At 39.2% G+C, this 22,839-nt stretch overlaps 1 protein-coding gene across 10 annotated transcripts in view; it reads left to right on the top strand.

Annotated features, from left to right (window-relative positions):
• Nucleotides 1-22,839, top strand: part of PLEKHA7 (pleckstrin homology domain containing A7) — a 2,079,953-nt gene that overhangs the window by 1,457,033 nt on the left and 600,081 nt on the right. For 8 of the 10 annotated variants that reach the window (XM_044082761.1, XM_044082762.1, XM_044082767.1 and 5 more), the window contains exon 7: nucleotides 440-615. In XM_044082761.1, coding sequence (XP_043938696.1) covers nucleotides 440-615 — 176 coding nt within the window. The remainder of the gene's footprint in view (nucleotides 1-439; nucleotides 616-22,839) is intronic. The other 2 variants (XM_044082766.1, XM_044082771.1) reach the window with 1 other exon arrangement.

Below are 22,839 nucleotides of genomic sequence, written 5' to 3' on the forward strand. Positions count from 1 at the left end.
AACAGTGATCTGTTTATATAGTGAAATGCAGAAAAGTCTGTTCCTGTATAATGTACAGTAAACAGTTTCTTTGTATAATAGTACTTTGTTTGCAGTTTCTTGTGATTATATTGCTGTATTCTCTGTTGATAAAATATTGTTTTAAAAGAGTTCACTCCATGATATAGCAAAAGTCCTAAGTAATACTGCTTTCTAAAAGCTACATTTTTGCATTACATTGCTGTATTTAAAATGCTAAATTGTTTTCTAAGTCAAACACTTAGCTTCTGTGGTTAGGAGTGAGGCAGTAAATGCCCTGCAAAATAATTCACTCCTACATTCTTATCCAAAGTAAAAAAATAATTAGTATTATATTTCTGTGAGTCACATGTGAGATTGTGGTATCTTATATTCTTTATTAATATATTTACATTTCATATTTGCATAATATTTTGTATAGGCTGTCCATTCAGGGATGCGAAACTACATTCATAATAAGAACTCTGTAATTGGCCCTCAGGCAGAGCATTCTGGGATGAGGACTTACTATTTCAGTGCTGACACCCAAGAGGATATGAATGGATGGATCAGGGCCATGAATCAAGCAGCAGTCCTGCAAACATGTACATTGAAGAGGTACGTCTATTATCAAAAGACAACACTTGATGCATGTAATACAGGTGACCATAAAGATGATACTACTGTCCATTTTTCCTGAAATGTCAGTTGTTGTCATTTTAAGTGTATGTACACAATTTGTAAGACATCAAATATAGGTTGGTTTGTGCAGTCATTTTCTGTGTTAACTTAAAGAAACACTTCCATTACAAGCTACATTTTATTAAACACTAGTTAATACTAATACAGAACGTGCACAGAAAGTGAGTCATTCACTGTAGTGTCTTCTCTGAGATGTATTCTGTTTTGTGATAGCTAGAAAAAGAGTAAAAGCACAGCAGTGTTTCTCAGTGTAAGACCTGTGAATGATTGTTGTAGCTCCTACCCCAGAGTGAATGATTTCAGAAATCTGGGATATTTTTAACATTGTACTTGTCCATTAGGTCATTAAGGTCAGTACTGCAACATCAAATGCAGGGCAAGAATGGCAAATTCAATATAGCCTTTCTCTTGCTTGAAACTGATTGTCATTTAAAAAAAAAATGAGTGTTTACATTTAAAGTCATAATATTTATGTCTAGGCAAACCTAACTAGCTTGTCAATGCTTTTAAAATGTAGAAAGACCCACAACATGTCTTTGTTAGTCAAGGCTGATCTACTTACAACATGGACACTGATGCACTTATCTTTTGATAAACAGCTGGTGAGAATTTTATTTCATACTTACGTATTATCACAGCCAGATTATCAGCATCGCATAATTTGTTATGTTTGGCCAGAAATATTTAAATTAACCTGAAAAGGGGGTTGTAAAGTAGTAATTGTTACTCTGTTACATTGTGTGTGAGGCAGGAAGATGAATAATGGTCATATTTTCTATTTCTCGGGGATGTACTTTTCCGATGTAACTTACTTTGACATCTAATAAACCTGAGTGTTGCTTCAGAGTCTTCCTTATCCAATGTCATGTTTATTGGCTTTCTTAATGTATGGCAACTTCTGATGATCTTAAGTCATGTAAGTGTGAATAATAGGTTGATCTAGTGTTTTACAGCACACAGTATTTTACCATTGGAATGGCAATGCTAAAAGCCTTTCAGTGCACTTCATAAGATGTATGCAGTTGCAAGTCATGCATCTTATAAGCTGTTACTTTGATGGCAACTTTAACATCTGTTGGGCTCTTCATAGTAAGGGATGTGTTAGGGATGTATTCTGTCTTTTTATTAGTCGCCAGTGAGATTCAGTATTTTACATTTGTATTCGAATTGCGTGATATTTTAATTTATGACATTTCTGCTTGTACTTGTATTCACTGAATGTAGTCTATTTTGCTTACAGTAGTAATGTAGTAAATGGCACTTTGTAACTGGAACATTAATTTTATTTATTCACTTTTCTGCATACTTCCTTTTTGTGTAAACAGTTCCACTTACAAGCTGTATCCTAAAGGTTTAGAAAAATGTAAAAAATAAAAAGGTCCTTCACAGGACTCAGAAGCAGCAGGTTTGTTTATTGGATTTTTCAGTAAGTTAGGTCAGGAAAGGACGCTACACACGAAGAGGAAGTTTGCCGTTATTCCTCTTTCAGTGTCCTGAACAATGTGAAAGAATAGCAGTTAAGACTTTACGCAACCCTTTTCAGGGTAACGGACGTACATTCTGGAAAACATTACAAATTATAACAAATTATGCAATGCTGGTAATCTGGTTGCGATAATATGTAGGTACCTATTATTTTTATAGGAGGATCTGAGGTAGTGACATTTCCAAAGGCACTGTCAATTTATGTATGTTCACATCAGCAGCAAAGGAGAACTGAAGTATTAGGATATGTCCTTACAGTTTAATCAGCATTGCTTATAGAGTACCACTTTCAAAAAGAGCATACAGTGTCTTAAGTATAATTATACCATGACCCCCCATTAATATTCCAAAACGTGCACGCTGATTGGCCAGCGTGCATGTTGTAAATTGACTTATACTAATGGAAAAGGTCCGTTGCCGGACTTTTTCCATTAGTATAAGTCTCTTTTAAAACACTGTCTCGCTATGTTAAAGAGTTTAACATAGCAACACCGGTTTAAAAAGCAACGGAGATCTCCGTTGCTTTTTAAAGCTGTCTCGCTATGTTAAACTCCTTTAACATAGCTTATTAGTAAAAAGCAACGGAGATCTTGCTTTCTCCGTTGCTTTTTTTTTAAACCTGTCTCGCTATGTTCCATATTAAAAGTACTTCTCTTACACTATTCAAATGCAATCTGGATGAAAGAATAGGTAACCACAAATTTGTTCCTGGTTTAGAACCACTGTCCCTCGTGGATAGGGCAACATGTAAATGTTCTGCTCATTTCTAGGTTTTTGCAGTCAAAATATAAAAGCTAAAATCTTCAAAGGAATGTTTGGCTAGACTTCTAAAGATCTTCATAGATCATCAGTTTAGTACCTATGATCTTACGCACCTATAAAGAATATAGCAATAACCCACACCTGGGTGTGGGTAATGCGGGATTTACCCACGGTTGGCGTGGTTTAGTCCCGAGGGTGAAGCCTGAGGGACCAAACAAAGACAACCGTGGGTAAATCCCGCATTACCCACACCCAGAAGTGGGTTATTGCTATTATACTATGACATTATTTAAGAAAATAAATAATTACTTTTCTTAAATAATGGCATTGTATAATGCCTCTTTGCTGCCCTTCCGCCACTGACTCTACTTACAGAACTCACCACTGTCAAAACCTTAAACCTTTAGGATGGCTAGAATTGCTTAGCTTACTTCAGTACACTCAATTTGTAGTAGCCCGCAAAATTCTCAACCAATCAGATAATACCACTGCACTGAAAAGCATTATTTATCCCCACAGGAACATGAGGCCATGGCGATCTTCTAACAAACTGCTAATTCAAACACTCAAAACTAACAACTCAGCTGTTGACTCCTTGTTTTCTAACTCTGTTGGCAAAATTTGGAATTCACTTCCAGCTGACCTAACATTAGAACCATCCTTAAGCCAATTCAAGAAAAATCTCAAACAGTATTTCATGACACACTGACTGTGCCACTGCCATAATCCAGACTAACTACTACCATACTATAGTATACAAAACAGTATTGTAAGGAATACCTAGCTCCTTCTATCTGATTGTCTGTAACCATATAAGTTTGACTGATGATAATTGTTTTAATGTTCATGCTTAATTTCAATGTAATGTTTTAATGTTGGAGCTTTTCTCCCAGGGCTTCTGCTGAAAATGGACTATCCCAGTCAACAAATGTAAAATAAATAATAGTAAATAAAAGGACTTAATTATAATAGTGGATACTTGTCTATACAGGTTCCTAGGTCCATAACTACTGGATCAATTTTCAGGGGTGTGTTGTTAAGGTGCTAGATGTCTTGGCACTTAGTTTTGTCTGCTGTTTTGACACCAGCTATTGGTTTGTGAAAAGATTTCTTGGATGAACTCCTCTCAGGAGTTTATGATGGCACCAAGTTTACAGTTATATTCAAACTTGGTCATCTGTAAACCCTCAACACTAGCTTTGGCCTCTGTGAATTAAGAGCCAAAGATGTGCAGCCCAAAGAAAGAAACACAGGGTACACCGGTAGTGATAGGTCCTTAAGAGGAGGTATAACAGCCCACCCTAATTTCTTGGGTTTTGTTTGTGAGCAATTTGCTATCTACCAAGTTACATAGGGATTAGCATTTAGCATTAATAGCTTATTTATAATTTCTGAATGTTGGATGGTGTTGAATGCCTTTGCAAAGTCTAGATGTATAGTGTTTACAGATTTGCCTTCACCCATTGCTTTAGTAACTCAAAGAAGTCAAACAGGTTAAGTAGGTGGCATCTGCTCTTGGCAAATCTGAAATTGCTTGGGTCAAGAGTTTGTAGGTTATCTATGTCCTTATTTATTAATTCCATAATGATCTTATCCATGGCTTTACAGATGACGCTGGTCAAACATGGTTCTATAATTATTTATTCTATAATGTTTAGTACTAAAAATGTATTTAGTAGTGTGAAAATATCTAGATATCAGCACCCCTAAATACCAGTCATTCTTTGCACAGACCCTTGTTGCATTTTGCACAAGTATACTTTGGAAAAAATTAGTTTTTAGCACACATTGCTCTTTCTCTCCACACACACACACACATACACATACATCTGTGTGCGTACTTGAATTGGTTTTCTGTCTTTGCTGAGTATTCTTCATCTGTACTGTAGAGTGAAGATGTGATTGTAAATGGTGTTGAGAGCTTTTCTTTATGTCAGAACTCTTGTCTTAACAGGCCATGTCTGACAGTGCTTTGTTTCATTTTCCAAACAGTTGGTTTGGTTCTGTGCTAGCAAAAGCTATCTACCTGTTTTAATTCAGCAAGGTCTTATGTGTTTCAAAATGCACCAGCCCATCAGCATACACAGATGGGAGTACCTCACTGGAAAACTATGTAAATGATGGGAATAGATGATGTTTTTGGCTTGAAGGAGGACATCTTGCAAAGGTAGAGGTGAAATGCAGTGGCAGAAACAATTATTTATTAGGATAAAAGCAGAATGGAAAGCATTCAGGTATGAGAAATGTGCATTTATGACAGTATGTGCAACATTACTGGGCATCTGTACTCAATAATTCTTAAATTGTTTTAATATTCTTTAGCTTATGTTCAAGTGATAGATTTAGTGTAATTACACACATTTGTTTACTGATTTAATTATTGAATAGATAGCATGCATTGACTGAAAGTGCCTGTTATTAAGGAGATAAGGAGTACTGAACTTGTTAACTTATTTCTACAGGTCCAATATGTAAGTAGAGACTGAGATAATTCATGTCATGGCTGCAACATGAAGCTTGTTAGGACTTCAGTGCCATGGCCCTTGGTACTTGTTTGCTAGACCAGCTAAGGGCAGTCTACAACAGACAAAAATTTAAAATGTATTGTATACTGAATGATACTTTCATTTTATGAGTATGTGAATATTTTAGGTAAAATATGTAAATCACTACTGCATAGCAAATCAGAAAAAAGATTTTAGGGGAAATACAAAGCAGGAAAATATTGTTGGTGCTCTGTTTTCTTAACCTTAAAACAATAAACTGAAGTGGGTTGTACTAGTAAATACATCATCACCTCTGATGACTGATGTAATCAAATGTATTATATTAAAAACATTACATTTACTTAAAAAAGTGCTTTTAAAGAAGTATGTTTTTAAGGTCAGACACTTACTGTACCATGAATAGCAAGGCAAGATAACGTGTAATTTTTTTCCCTTCTCCATAAAAGAGAATGAATAAGGGAATAGGATTTTGAGGACAAATATGACCGAGTTAGGCGAACAGCTTCTGTGGGGTTTAGGAACAGAATGGCAGCTGCAGAAAAGAATCAGAAAGAGTCAGCCAGGTGGTGTGTTATGAAAATTTTCAGGTGCATGCATGGAAGGAAAAGATACACTCCATAGTTTGTGTCTACAGTAAGATAATTCTTTAGTAAATCACTGTTTTGCATTGCTTGAGATGAGAAGAGTCAGGCAATTAACATTTGGTGATTTTTAGACATTGAGTGGGCATTGTATTTTAAGGAAAAAAACTAGCAGGGGGATAGTGGTTAAGGTTAAAAAGATATGTATGTCAGTATGGAAAAAAAAGATAATCTGTCTCTTAGCCTACTTGAAAAAACATTTGCCTTGGTTTTGAAGGAACAATACTGCAGGTAAGTTATTTATAAATCAGCAGACAGTGTTTAGTAGAGTTTGTAGTCTTCCCCAGATGGAGGCCATATTTTATTGCTGGTAAAAGCACAGCTTTTATGGCTGGTAACTAGTAGGCTGTTTAGTACTTACATAACTGAGATTTGAAGTTGCTGACTGAGATGGAAACCTAGATAATGAATGTGCTGCACAGAATATGAGGTACCCTTAAGGTCAGTGGACCATTTGACCATTTCTGGTTGACTTGAGACAGGTGTTTAGCTGTTCCATGTAGTATGGCTTCAATCTTATTGATGTTTAATGCTAATTGAACCAAGACTTGAATGATTGTGATGTAATTTTCAACTCTGAATAAATGCAGAAGTGAGATCAATTAAAAAAGTATGATGAATAAGGCAGATTGTAGAAGTTAAAATGCTGTGCCCCTTTCAGAAGCCATGTTGGTGGGAGTTAAGGAGAAAGGAATTTAAACAAGGTTTAAGTTAAATGAGGTTTGAGTTGGGAAGGTAAAAGCTTTCTACAGTATGATGGGAAAGGAGGTGATATAAGACAAGATGAGCTGAGATGAGAAGAAAGGGGTGCCCTTGCTTGAGTGGATAGATTGCTGTAGGTGCTTCTAGGCAAAAGAGAAGGTACTACTGATTAGTTAACCTTAACCAAGAGAGACAAAAATCTGAATCCAGATGAACTACAAGACTCTGATATAAATGGTGGGGCTGCCTGTGTTGTTCTCTTTTATTTGTTTATTAATTAATTAATTTTATTTCATTTATTTATTACATTAACAGGTTCTTTGTTAGAGATCTGGAAACATGATAGTAAGATCAAATTTTTTTTATTCCTGTGACCCCCCCCCCCAAATGCTCCCAGCTGTCCTCCCACATGTGCTATGCCTGCACTACCCTCAGGTTCCCTAGGTGCTCCTGCCAAGTTATCCTTGGCATGAACCTAGTGTAAGGTGACTTGCTGAAGATTCAGACTTATAGTTCTCATTTGTTAACACCTGAAGAACAAAGGATCCCATTGGGAGACACAAGACTTGGCACTGGAAACCATCATGTAAGCAGTGGCTGATCAGTTGTTCCTTGAACTATCTCATCTCCTAACATACTGACTTCAGCTTTTCAGTTGGGTGGACAGTGAGGACTAGGCCCTGGAAGTGGCCTTCCTTCTAGACCTCCAATATGCCCAGCCTGGTGGTCTATCTCAGAGTGAGCTCTGACCTTCACCAGAGCTCAGCAAACTTTCCACCTAGTATGGCCCCCAGAACAGGCATCATATTCCTCCCTGTCTGTGCTAGCAAATATCTGATTTGCTAATCAAACTTGAGTTGCCTGGGCATTAGTCAGAACTTCATCTCTCTATACTACCTGTAGAAGCATGCCAATAAGATATCTTTTCACAAGGGTTTGGGGTTGATGGTATCTATAAAACTGGAAGCAAGCAAGCTTATTTTTGTATTAAAATTATTTAACAGTTTGCTGATACCCAGAATGACAGACCTTTTGGAAGAGTATCTTCTATTTCCTCCCTTCACATTTAAAAAATTACACTTTATTCAGCTGCTTTTACCATATTTGTGTTTCTTCCTACTGTATTACTTTATTTTGCTTTTGTGGCTTATTCTGAAATGTGTTCAATTGAATTTATTCTGCTGCTTGTATTATTGTTTGGTAGTAGCCTGATTAAATTGCAACTGTTATTCTAAGCCTCTTTATTTTGGTTTAAGCACTTGGTCTTCAGGCCAGTTGTTTTACATTAAGAAGGTTTGTAGTCTACACTATAGTGGCAGGAGAGGTAGCTTACATCCTTCTAATTTGAGAATTGCTGGTAGAAGGCTTAGTGTGTCTGTTATTCTAAAAGTGTCTTAGTTCCGGTTAAAGGGCTTGGGCTTCAGGCCAGTTATTTTACATTAAGAAGGTTTGTGGTGTCTGCCCTTCTGAGCTGGGAGTTGCTGGTTAACAGCTTATTGTGCCTGCTTATTTAAACTGTTGTTTTCTGAAATTGTTGCACTTTGCTGAAGCATAGACTAGATTCAGACCTGCTGAATCTGGTTCTGTTTGCATAACTTGAGCACTAAACCAGGCTGTCTTTTGGTGGAGAGAATTCCCCCATGCCGTAGTGGCAGGAGTGTATAGTTAGAACTCATCTGATTGAAGGTTGCTGGAACAGGGCTCAGTTTTGAGCTTTTTTATTGATTAATTTGTTTAAATCCGTTTACTCTCATTTGCTACCCAAGAACCTCATTTGTGTGGGTTTGCACATGTTTGTACATCATATACTGCTGATCAGCAGTGGGCACCATTGGTGGTTATAGACACAAACACTTCTGCCTGCAAATTTTCCCTTGGTACTCTGATGGTGACCCATCAGTGAGTTCTCACGATTGTCCCTCACTGACAGGTGATACATTCAGTGAAGCTCTTGAGGTACCAGCACAGATCCTACCCACTATTCCTTCGTATTTTTTGTCCACTTCTTCTGTCCTCTACTTTACGTGGTCCTTCCTGTCCTCTCCTTGTTTTTTGACCACATCAGCTTACTTAGCATTATGGACAGACAATTTCCTACAGTCCCTCCAGCCAGACTGGTCGACACGACATCCTGATACAATGTAGCAACTGTCTCATGCACACTGACAACCCACTTCTTCTAGTCCACAGAAATGCATTATGTGAGAGAAGCATCTATGTCAAGAACCTAGAATCCAGGCTCTGTCACTCACCAGTCAGCTCATCTGATACTAAGGTTGTCTGCATGCACACTTCACCTCCTGCACCTACCAAACAAGCAACACATAAACCTGTTTATGTGGAGGCCCTTACCAGAATTTTACCTAAAGATCAGTGACCTCCCAAACACATACACAAGCACAATTCACGTATTACATCCTCTGCAGAACGTATCACACATCAGTGTCTCACCAGTCAAGCCCCTAAGTCATAACACAAAAACAAACATCTTAGTTATAGGTGACTCAATTGGGAGACACACAGATGTCCCTCTCAACAGGCTGGATAAAGAAAAAGTCACGGTCAGCTGTCTGTCAGGTGCCAGGGTCCACCACATCACACACACACGCACTCAGGTCTCTCAACAACAGCAACTGTTATGACTCCATCATAGTCCATGTTAGTGTGAATGACTTGAGATGTACCTCACTGGATTATATGAAGAGAGACTTGACTCAGCTCTCTTATGTGTCTCAGACAGGTATGTTCCTAGGTTTAAGTAGCATTTTACCTTTGACTACGATGATACCTCAATACAAACAATTAGCTTAGTTTCTGGTGTCATTCAAAGGGGATCCAGTATCTGTCAGCCTGGAATGACATGGTCAACAGACCTCGATGCTTTGCCAGAGATTGTCTTCATCTGTCACCCCTGGGATTTCAGTTACTGGCTAAGAATCTTGCCACCTCCATAGTGCCTTTTTTAGGCAGTATTACAAAAATAAAATTCCCAACTATAAAATACTTTCTAAAAACAACCTCAAGGTTATGCTGTTAAACGCTAGGAGTCTAAACCAGGAACTGCACATATTGGAAGCAATACTCACCTTAGAAGATGCTGACATTTGTGCAGTCACTGAGACCAGGTTTAAGGATGCGGAGTTCACCCCAGCTGTACCAGATTACATTTTCTTCCACATATTCAAACCACAAACTGAAGGCAAGAGAACTAAAGGATGTGGTATATATATATATATATATATATATATATATATATATATATATATGTGCGTGCGTGTACACACACACACACACACATATATATATATATATATATATATATATATATATATATATATATATATTCATTAAAGGTAAATAGACCTCTAGATTGGTTAAACAGCATTATTCCCTAGAATTACTTCAGGTGTAATTGACTGTAGGTAAGACCGCCCTTCAGGTCATTGCCAGCTATAGGACCCCCTCCATGAATCAGGACATCCACTCAGCCTATTTGGATCTACTTGAGTCACTCAAGATACAACCAAACACCCTGGTTTTTCATGACTTTAATTACCCATCCAATGACTGGGTAAATTATGTATGTTCTAACTCACTTGCCCAAAGGTTCCTAGACTTCGTTAACTCCAGTGACCTGGACCATCTGGTTGACACACCCACAAGAGGCTCAAACATCCTGGATCTAGTACTCACCAACATAGGGGACCGCTGCACCACCCCCAGTGTGTGGTTATCCCTGGTGAGATCTGACCACCAATCAGTGTCACTAAAAGTAACTATAACACAAGACCTCCTGTTAGCAACAACTAGACTAAAAAACTTCTCCAAGGCAAATTTCAAACTCTTGCATGACATCATAAATAGCTTCATAGCCCCCCCCCCCCCCACCATACCTCTCAACTTCTTAGAGCAAGAAGTCTGGACAAAGTCATAAATAAAAGTGGGACAAAAGCCCAAAAATAGGGACAATTATTAAGTATACTGCTCTTACACACTTAGAAAATTGATAAAATAACAGGTTTTGCATTAGCATGAATTTTCTAAAGGGTATGAAGTCTATAACTCAAATGTCTGTCATTATTTTCTGACTTCAATCTTTATTGATCTGACACTAATTTGCCAGAAAACTACAATTTTATGAAAAACAGACCAAAAATATGAAGCAAAAATCTGGACATTCTGTGAAAATCTGTACAGTTGAGAGGTATGCCCCCCACTGATGGAACAGACACCTATTCTGAGTTGTACACCAATGCTTTTTAAAAGCACCACAGTTTTATTGACTCTGCCATATCTGATAGAACCAAAGCAAGACCTTCAAGGAAAAACAAACCTGCCTGGTGGACAACTGTCATTAAAAGGCAATACAATAAGAGAAAGAAATTGCTGTCTAAGAGTAGGAGGGAACAGTCCTTAAACTGGAAACACTCCCTCCTCAACTTAAACAAGCAAATAAGACTCATAGTGATGCCCTCCAAAGCTAACTACAAATCCAAATTAGCTTCCCTAACTAAGGATAACCACAAGGCATTCTTTAGTTACATCCATAACCTCAAAGGGAATGCCCAGATTTGCACTGAACTCGTAGTTAATGGCACTGCATATACAGAAACTGTGAATATAGCAATCCTGCTGGCTGACAGGTTCAGTGAAAACGTAACTCCTCTGTCCCTGACACATATACCCCAAAGCATCCCAGACACTTGTCCCCCACTTAGAATCTCCGAGGAGCAGGTCTTAAACACCCTGTCCATGGCCAAAAATACAACCTTTATGGGATCAGACAACATTCCGGGCTGTGCAGTACAGGAATTAGCATCACTATTGGGCATGATTTTCAATCACAGCCTAAGCACTGGCTTTGTCCAGAGGATTGGAAAACAGCTACCATCATCCCTTTGCACAAAGGGGGTGCATCCACAGACCCCTGGAACTATAGACCCATTAGCCTGACCAGCCTTATCTGCAAGACCATGGAATGAATCATCATGGACCTTATTTACAGTGATAAAGGAAATCTCTAAACACTATGACCCCACCCAATTTGGCTTTGTCTAGGGGAGATCATGCCTGTTAAACTTGGTGGACTTCTTCGAGACAGACACCACAGCCCTAGATGTGGGCAAATCTGTGCATACGGCAAACTTACCAAAGCGTTTCACACAATTCCCCACTCAGAAATCATTGATAAACTCACCCAGCTGAGTATCAACCCATATATTGTCAGGTTGGTTGCAAACTGGCTCACTGATAGTACTCATACGGTCAAAATAGGAGACTCCACCTCCTCCAGCAAACCCATAACCAGTGGTGTTCCACAGGGATCAATTCTGTGACCCTTACTGTTCAGAATCTACTTCTCTGAAGTACAGGCTAAAACTAAAGGACTGTGGCTAACAGAGTTTGCTGCTGACCTCAAACTGGGAGCAGTCATTGAAATCCCTAGTGATGTCAGCATTGTTCAAGAAGGCCTTACTCAGACTAATGACTGGTGTCAAAGTCATGGTCTTAAACTTAATGCAAAAAGTACACTATCATCCCCTTCGGCAAGGGTGATGTTCCTGCAAACTACCACATCAATAGCAGTACCTTAAGCACACAGTCAGTGGTCAGAGATCTGGACACACAGATCAACAGCAGCCTTAAATTTGATCACCATGTCTCCATAGTGGTAAGAAGGGCATTTTATATTGCTCATCTCGTAAGCAAAGGCATTGCCTCCGGAAAAAGAGAGGTTATAACCCCACTGTACTCTACTGTCATCAGGCCAGTAATAGAGTACAATGCTCTCTTACATCTCTATAGTAGTCATAATGTCTTCCTTTTCAAATATAATAGTGTTCATTTTGGACAGGAAATCCCAAGAGTCCCTACACAGATGTTGTTCTTGTGTTAGGAAATGTTTGCACTTAAGTGTCAGTATACTGAATGCATGGAACAGTGATGGAGCCCCTACCATCCACTATCGGTCTCATAGTTGGATGGTTAACTGACTTGTGGATTTTAGGGACTCCAAAAATGGTAGGGATTCTGGGTGATGTAACACTTAAATATTTAAATTCATCCATTTATTTGTAATTTTATTATTATTAATGGATTATTTATAAAGATCACTGTGCATGACAACCACATCAACTAATTTTAACAGTATAACAAAACAGCATGTATACTAGGGCATGAATTTAATGACAATATATACTTTTTTGGGGGGATGTGTATAATAGGGGAATATTGCTTTAAAATTCAAAAGGATCACATGACCAGTGAAGTTTATTTAAATGGCTCTAGAACTGTTACAACTTGTATCTAATGAAGTTTTAAAGGGTTTAAAATGAATGCGCTTATACGCTTACTGGATTGTACAGCATTTATTGGATTAAACCTGTGTTTTACACTTTTACTGGATTGTATTGCACTTCTTGAACAACACTTGAAGTTTCTACGGCTTGGTTTTGGACTGTTTGGCTTCCAGCAGCAAGTATTTCTTAGTTTGTGATTTTGGAATATTTTTTTACTGTTAAAATCTATACATTTGTCTAACTGAGCATAAAACTGTTTAGTGAAGTTAACTGCTGTGTTAGTGTCATCTGTAGTGATACCACGGGAAAATTTAGAGATGTCATCATGGAATTGTGTAAGGTTCATATTTTTGAAAATGTTGGTTACAGGAAGCATGGTGGTTTTGACAGTAAATATCACGAGTTTATTGTCAACTTAACTAGATAAGGAGGGACTAGGGGAGTGGAATATGTAGACCCAGTATTATTGAGGACCAGATCCAGAATATTTTGACCTCTAGTGGGTTCACTATTTGGTCCAGGAAATTTATCAGATCTAGAAATCTCTGGGCATACACTTCATTAGCATATAGCGGCTCCAGTCTGTGGCTTCAGACTCCTAGGATTGTAGAGTATTTGCTTATAGGATTTTTTTCTAAAACTTCCTGGAATCACCTGGAGACACGGAGTGGGGTTTGTTGTATACTGTAAGCTGGTAGATTGTCTTGTTAATGGTCAACTGAAGATACAGGACCTCATGTTTGTGGGTGTCTGGATATCAGTCTGGATGAGCTGTGGTCCTTGACAAATATGTAAACACCACCAAAATGTCCACCAAGCTTAAAGGCATGGTAAGCACAAAACCCAAGTATGGGGTGAGTACATAATTTATTTTTAAACAAAGTCTTAAACTATACATACATGAACATGCTTCAGATGCATGAGCACCTCAAGATAAGGAAATTTGTTGCTGAGACACCTGGCATTGAGAAGAGCCAACGTAATGTGGTTCAATGTGGATTCTGAAGGATTTACTAAGTTTGGATATCTATTAGATGGACTCTGCTTAAAAATGGCACAATATGGGCATCAGGGGCTTTTGTTAATATGGGAAAACCCCTGAACAAGAGATGCTGGCCATCCCTTGCAAAACAGGATTGTCTGTCATCTTATCTCAGGCTGATGCATACTGGATCCCCATGGAATGACATTAGTTATTAAGCCAAATGTTCAGTCCAGTTATCTTCTCTTTATACCTAGGGCATATTATTGGTGAAGGAAGGATGCCTGCATCTGTCACATGCTTAGAGAGCTCTGACATGCCATCCTGCATGTTGGGCAGAGTTTTGCACCCTAGGTCATTCCTGCATGGATCACCACCTCTACCATTCCATAGTCATATTCATTTCAGGAAATGGTTCTGAAGGTCTTTGTAATTTCTTTGATCCTTGCACCCTAGATATAGTTTTTTGGGACATGGCAAATAAAACTATATGTGATTAACTGCATGTTAAGAATGCCTAGAGGAATTGTACTGCAGAAATGTACTGGACTAAAGTATGGAGGAAGAAAAGGACCTGAGCATCTTTATCACACTAAAACTGAGCAACTTGATCTAATAGTACAACATGGTAGACAGCACAAACAAAATGTTTTGTTTCATAGAGAAAGGTGCTAGCGGAGGGGATGGATCACTGATCCTTCCACTGTATAGGTGGGAATGTGAGCATATCCATAGCACTGTGCCCTGTTTTTGATGTCTTTCTTGATGGACTTTAATTTTAAAAGGTATACCAAAGCTGACTACCAGAATAAACTGGGAAATGGAAGGACCAGATTACAAGGGCAAGCTAAATTCTTAGACCTTTTACTCTGTAGGGGAAATGAGAAAGTGGCATCATTGTCTAGGTACTTACATTCTGAGTCTCATGGTACACTGCGTGTCTCTGGGTATAAAGCCATGAGGAAAGAAAGGTTATTAGCTGGGATTTTGAGGGGGAAGTTTTCCAGGCATTTTATACACACACACACACACACACACACACACACACGCATCTATATCTATCTATGTATCTGTCCATCCATAAACACACACGCACACATATAGTCAATATCGCCCACCTAACTTCTGCAGTACGACCATCCACACACACATACACGCACACGTTCATGCCCTCATAAACATGTATATACACACACACACACACACACACACACACACACACACACACACACACACACGATTCCATTAAACTTACCTGTACTGAGATTACTACCATAGGATGGTACTCCTTTTTTTTTTCTTGTGCAGAAAAAATAACTTGGCAGAGTGATCACTCCCTCTAACAGCCTCATTAATATGCGACTCTCCCAGCAAGACTTCACTGCATGCTACAGCGCCCACCAGTGGAAAACTATAGTGGGAAACTGGTCTCTGAGTTGGAAAAGTTTACCACAATTCAGAAACCATCAGAGTTATGATTCCACCTCATATTAAGCCTTTCTGAATACAGCCCTGTGCCACTGTTTTAGTCGCCAGATCTACTTACTGAAATGTCTAAACAGTGCAGCTGGACTGACTATGTTTTGAAGTATTAGGCAAACCAAATATAGGCTACTGTTGTGAAGAATCAGCTTTGCAATTTCTGATTTCTGCAATGCATTATCTGAAAGACACTTATGTGGATTGAGAGGGTCACTTTTTTATTCTTTCTAGTGGGACTTTAATCCCCACACTTTCTGTGCAAGAGGAGACCCTCTACAATCCCAAGGTTGCACTCTAAAATTTTGTAATTGGCAGCCACTTAAATTCCTCCCCCTAGATTATGCCATATCCTGCTTTAAAATGAACTATTCTAATTATTTAGAAATAACAAGACCCACTACTTACTACTATATGTGTAAAAGATTCCCTAAGTTGTGCTACTAAACAACTGATGAAAACCTGAGATAAGGCAAGTGAAAATTGCAAAATGATAAAATACTTGCAAAGACAGAAAGACACAGAATCCTAATAAACAACAATAAAAAAGAAATACTATAAGAATGTAGTCATTTCTCTTCAAGCTACATACCATGATAAACTACATACCATGATAAATCTAAACAATTTCATAGGTTCATACCAGACTGTTGACCCAATGAACTATTTGTAGCTTAGCCAGTGACACCACCCATTTACCAAGACATGAATTAGTACCAGACCCTTACCTTGTTTCAGCCCTTTTTCAAAAGGGCTGGGGGGGCACACCTGGGGTGTACTTACAATTGCCCATCTAGTCATGGCTCTGTACATGTGAAACCAAATCTGGTTAATCTGTGATTTATATATGCCAATATGTGTTTTTCCTTTTATCTCCAGTCTGATTAGTGTCTGTCCTTAATAGCTTTACCTAATTATACTACCCTTTCAGTGGTCTGTTATATAATAACACTCCAGTAGTGCACTCTACTTTATTGTACTGGGCCGTCATCAATAGAACTTTATATTTTCAACCGCACTAGACTGTTTTGCACCAGACAGGACCTGTTGAAGCTACTATATATTATAGTATCACAAAACAATCTACGTAAGAAATTCCATTTATTTCAGTAATTACTCAACCAGCATATAGTATCCAAGTGTAATAACCTGTGTTAAATGTTACTGTCACCTTATGGCTATCAAAATGACATCTGTTAACCTCATTTTGCCAATGTAAAGTATTAATGCACTGTAAATATATTTTTATAACTTTTGTGTAACCCTATGTTTTAACTAAACTATTTCCCCCAAAGACATTTTGAAACTGAATTTACTTTTTCTCTTTCACTATTTGTAGTCTACTGTGTTTTAAACACCAATTTATTGTTGCCAACATGATATATGTATATATATATATATATGTGTGTGTGTGTATATATATAATATATATATATATATATATATATATATATATATATATAAATAAATAGAATTATATAAAATATTCCATTTATATACATTTTACCTGTGTCTTTTTTGTCCTATTATAACCATTGAAATTACCGTATGACAAGTTAGTAGTTAGTGGAGCTTTTCTCTCTGGGCCACCACTGAAAACAGAAAGTCACCAAGTTGGACTTTCCCAGTAAACAAAAAATAAATAAATAAAATGATTTTTTTATTGAATTGCTTTACATTGGCAAAATAAGGTTAACAGATGTCATCTTGATAGTCATAAGGTGACAGTAACATTTAACACAGGTTATTACACTTGGATACTATATGCTAGTTGAGTTGTTGTTGTTGTGTCTTTCGGCTTTTCCTGGTTAGGGGTCGCTACAGCAGAACTCCGGTCTGCTAATGATTGGCAGATGATTTTTACATGCCGAGTTGCCAGCCCTGATGCACAACCAGAGTAATTATTGAAAATACATTCAACACAGAAAGGCTTGGGGGGAGGCTCAGAAGCTTACAAACAGTCCTGGATACAGCAATTCCAATGCCCTGGACCATATAGGCATTTGGAATCTAGTAGTAATTGTGATTCCTTCAGGTTCTCCATTCTAGATTCAGTTTTGACCAGCTTAAGAGGGGGAAACATTAAGGCCAAACTGGGGGAGAAAGTACTTTTACAGTAATTGTAGGTTTACTTATGTTACAGAAATTAGAGTGGAAAAATGATACAGAAGTCATAAATACTCTGAAATGCTTCAAGAGATGTCATGCCTAACTTTGTGTTCAGTCACGTATCTAGTAAAGCTACAAAAATGCAGTTTCTTTGACTGTCTAGCATATAAATATGCAGGTGGTGTCCTGCCATGCGAATGAGCTGTTTACCTATCTGTCTCATTGCTGCTGTCTGCCACCTTTTCACCCGTGACAAATGAGTGATGAACAATGTAGGGCTTCAGAGCTCAGCCCTGCACTGGGCGACAAGTAATAAATGGCCTGTCACTATTCCATTAGCATAGCCTCTTTCTTCACCATGTCATATTTTTATGCCATCTTTATTTTGCTGCCCTAAAACGTAGGTGCAGATGCTCTTAAAATGTTAGCAGGTCAACTCTCACCTCCATGCTGTATGTTGTTTGTAGTCAGTATTAGCATGTTTTCACTGTTGAGATGTAGCACTTCATGTTAGTAATCATCTAGAATGTTTTTGGCTGAATGCCTTCTGCATGACTAATGCTTGACAATTCAAAGATGCTACATGTTAAATGGACAGAGACCTTGGTCTGTATTTTATGTTGTACAAGCAATGATCCTGTGTTGTACAAGGCAGAAACATCCAGAAAGGTTCAACAGTTGTGATAACTTTATACAGTTTGTGTGTAAGGGAGGCACATATTATAAATTATATGTGTGTTGTTTGCATTGATAATAAATCAAGATACTAAGTATCTTGGATAAGGGTGAGAGTGATGTAAGGTTTTATTTTATAGCTGTTTTAGGCTAGAGTCACTTTTTCTGTAGATGAATGGTACATCTGTTTGCAGCAGGGTTTCCTGTATATGAATTGTGGACTTATTTACAACAGGATCACAGATGTGGTGCTTAGAGCTGTAGTTAAGGTTTCTTTGAAAATGGAATACCTGTTTACAATATAATTTCTAATATAGTATTTATATAATGCTGCAGTCAAGAGTTCCTTGACAATTCTTTCTAGTCATTGTAGTTTAGAATTCCTCAGTCATGGAAACTGCACATATTATGTTCAGTTTGTCCTACCATGTTTTCCTTGCTCCCCAGAATTTGTAACAAGTGAGGAACAGACTTTCATTTTTTGCTATTAGCAATGCATGTATGTGTGTTTTCTATACATATACATTTGCACACACACACACACACACACACACACACACACACACACACACACACACACACATGTCTTTTTGTGTTTTGTGTGCACTAGTTGCATCATTTGTTAATGCTGCTCATACTGCATTTAGTGCTTAAGAATACATATATACATTACAGATGTGTTTGTGTGTGTGTATTCTGTGTACACTAATATAATAAACATGATTTGCAAATGCCCCCCATGCATACTATTATACATAGTAAAGAGGGCATCTGGGCTGCAGTACTAATGGTGTGATTCATAAACACAGTTGCACAGCTTTTAAGAGATGCTTGGTGTTCTTAGAGTGAAATGAATCACACTTGGAGCAGTAATATACTGCCTCATTATGGTGCCTGGGAGATGGGGAGGTCTATGCTGCAGAAGGAATGATGCACAGTAGCAGAGCACTGAGTATCCTGCACAACACAGAATGAGACAGCACTCATTGGTGGGAATAAATTCAGGGAAACAGCATAGAAAACTGGGCACCTTGCATTCAACTAGCACAGATGTTGTTAGAGGCATAGTAAATTAAGGATTATTAGAAGAGGAAACTGAGTAAATTAAGGATTATTAGAAGAGGAAACTGAGTTTCCTGAACTGGGGCAGTATGAACTGAATGAGAGCTTATTTGCTGTGTGCCCTACATGCATCAAGTGCACTTCTTGCCCATGAGAGAGTAAGAGCTGTCCTCATATGTATATGTATGTGCACAACATAGAAAACTCATTCCATTAACTATTGATCATCATTGCATTAATGCAATTGCAATGATGGAATGTTTAATCAAAAATAGTCAGATAGCAGTAAAACAAATGATGTCCTTCTGTTCATATGCTGCTGTATGCGTAACATCAAGGAGTTTGCCTCTGGTGAACTCTCTTACATCCGACGTTAAATGTGACTGTAGGGTGTGCACGATGTCCCGTGTCTCCCTTATGGACGTTGGTCATAAACGGATGTTGGGTATATAGCAGACGTCAGCATGCATGTTCTTCAGAGCTTTTCTGCCACCTGTGTGACTGCCAGCTCCGGCCGTTGCTTCTTCGGAAAAAGTGATTTTACACCATCTGACTTCAGATAATTCCCCCATAGGGGGTTTTATTATTTCTTTCCTATTGCTTTGGGTTCATGTCAGGTAGGAAGAGCAACTGTAGGTGTGGAAGGCAAATTCCACATAAGGACTTGCACGAGCTCATTCTGTTTTGCTTAGACCAAGAACACGACCATACCACCTGTAGTATTTGTCAGGACTTCATCCCCAAAACCCTTAGAAGCCACTTAGCAGCATTGAAACTCTACCTAGAGAATCAGAGGCTTAAACGGTTAGCTTCTCGTATGGATCCGATGTCTGGTTCCTCGGATGAGCCTCCAGTCAAGAAAGCAAAAAAGTCTAGGCCTGAACCAACTGCTGTGTCCTCCACTCCAACCGTACCTCTTGAGGCCAGTGAAGGCCCGGGGTCTGAGCCGGAGTCTTTGGATCTTCCTTTGGTGGATAGCCTAGACGAATCCGGTGCAACACCTTAGGTCACGTCCCAGAAGGATTCGCAGGAGTCCAGTTCGGTCGCCGATGGGGAACCCTAGGCTCATAATCTCCGAGGTTCCGAGTGGGGTCTCACAGATTGCGGTGCGAGAAGATATAGCCTCTGATGTTGTGGAGTGCCATCCAGCATCCAGCCCTCCCACCCTTCATCATAGTTTCTGTTCTTCGCCATCGGAGTCACATAAAAAGAGAAAACAAAAGACTAAGCATATTTCTCATCCTCCATCTACCCCTTTCTTCGAACAGCCTCCGGATTGGCAGGCCTTCACCCAAGGCCTTCTTAATGCTTTCCTGGCTTTACATCAGGCCCTGACTCTGGCCCAGGCCCCTTTGGCCTCTACCCCTAAGGGACCTGCTCCCAACGTCTACTTTGAAGAAGAGGATTCATCTGATGAGGAATCCCTCATTTATTCTTCTCAAATTGCTTCTCCTGTGGAATATGCCTCCCCATAGGAGAAGTCCAATGGCACAGACTCCCCAGGACAGGACTTTACATTTTTGGTGAGAACATTACACAAGTGCAAAATTTCTTCAAGTGGAACAGCAGTCAGGTCACGAGACCTAAAAGATATTATCAACTACTCCACTTGGCATCTCCTAACCCCTCTGCTGTATACCCTGTGCACCCTGCCTTCCTGGATGCTTCAAAAAATCCTGATTCACAGCCCCCTGCACTCAAACACCCAGATAGATTCTATAAAGTCCCTAATGAAGCAAAATTCCTGTACAAAGCCCCATCCGCAGACTCTTCAGTTATTACTGTGGCTACTGATAAAATTTCTAAATTACTTTCCTCCACCTCTACTACTGCCCTCAGATAAAGACAACAGACTGATGGAGCATCTGGGTAAAAAAGTATACACCTCTGCCACCTTAGTAGTAAAAGACATCAACTACTAGACACATATGGCCAAATACTCTTTGGTGCTGATGGCAGATGTGGTGAAACAATTGGGGGAACTCCCTGACTCCCCAGCCAAGGCCAAAATATCCACTCTTTTGAATTCCTGCATCAAGTAACCAAACACTCCATTAAGTGCAGTTACGACGCAGTAGAAACTTCATCCAGGGCTGCCACCTCTGGATCTGTCATCAGGAGATACTCTTGCCTTAGATTGCAGCCCCTCCCTGATTACATCAAATCTAAACTCCTGGATGCTCCTCTAGACAATAAAGACTTGTTTGGTACAGCTGCTGCTGACCTCTTCAAGGCCCTCCAGACTAAAGGCAAGGAACTGAGACATAATTTTGTCTCCCCAGTCCCATGTTTTCAAAGGAATTACCTTGCCAAACCTCCTTTGTGAGAACCTCAGCTCACAGCCTCAAATCTTGCTGGTGACTCACTATTGGCCAAGGCAGCATTGGACCCCCCCCCCATTACTACATCTAACCAAGGGCAGTCACCACAAGTTACCTCAATGAATGAACCTGCTCACACAGGGGAAGGGAACACTCTTACACCCTCAACTGTCCACATTGAATCTTACACTGTGGGTGATAGGGCGCTGATTCCCTTCAGACACCTATACACAGACGACATGGTTCAGGTTTTGCAGGAGGCCAGGAAACCAACTACTAGAAAATCTTACCTGTCTAAGTGGAAGAGATTTTCTGTATGGTGTCAGAAAAACAACTTACAGCCACTGACAGCAGATCCCCCAGTGGTCTTGTCTTGCCTGTGTGACCTAATGAAATCTGGACTGTCCTACTCCTCCATTAAAAACATTTATCTGCCATCTCAGCATGCCTGGCCCTGGTACCACCTTTGACTTCAAGGTTAGAAGTCAAACTCTTTTTGAAAAGGGCACTACATCTCAGGTCCCCAAGGAAGCCCATTCTGCCTCCTTGGGATCTAAATTTTGTTCTAGAAAAATTGATTATACCATCCTTTGAACCAGCCAAAACTGCTCCCTCCAACACCACATTTGGAAAACTATACACTTGGTGGCCATCACTTCAGCCAGAAGGGTTTTGGAACTCCAGGCCCTTATTGCCTCACCTAAAGTTGTCAATGAACTGTCCTTGAACTAAGCTATCAATCTGCCAACCTTTTTCCCCTGTCCACAAAATCTGGCACAAAGGATACTTCACTCCTTAGATGTACACAGATAGCTCAGATATTATTTGGCCAAGACTAAAACCACCTACAAGTCTGACAGGCTCTTCATCTTATACCACCCAAGAGCCCTAGGGAACTCTGTTTCCTAGCAAATCATATCCTCTTGGATATCTAAAACCATCTGCTTCTGTTACACAACCCATAGTAGGTCGCTCCCCTCTCCTGTAAAGGCACACTCCACTAGGGCAGTGTCCTCCTCAGGGACATTCTTTAAAGGTTTGGACACAGCTGCTATTCTGGAAGAAGCTACATGGTCGTCTGTACACACATTCACTAGGCACTACAAATTGGGCATT

Source organism: Protopterus annectens, chromosome 9.part0, assembly GCF_019279795.1.
Source record: "Protopterus annectens isolate FY-2018-M chromosome 9.part0, PAN1.0, whole genome shotgun sequence".
NCBI lineage: Eukaryota > Metazoa > Chordata > Ceratodontiformes > Protopteridae > Protopterus > Protopterus annectens.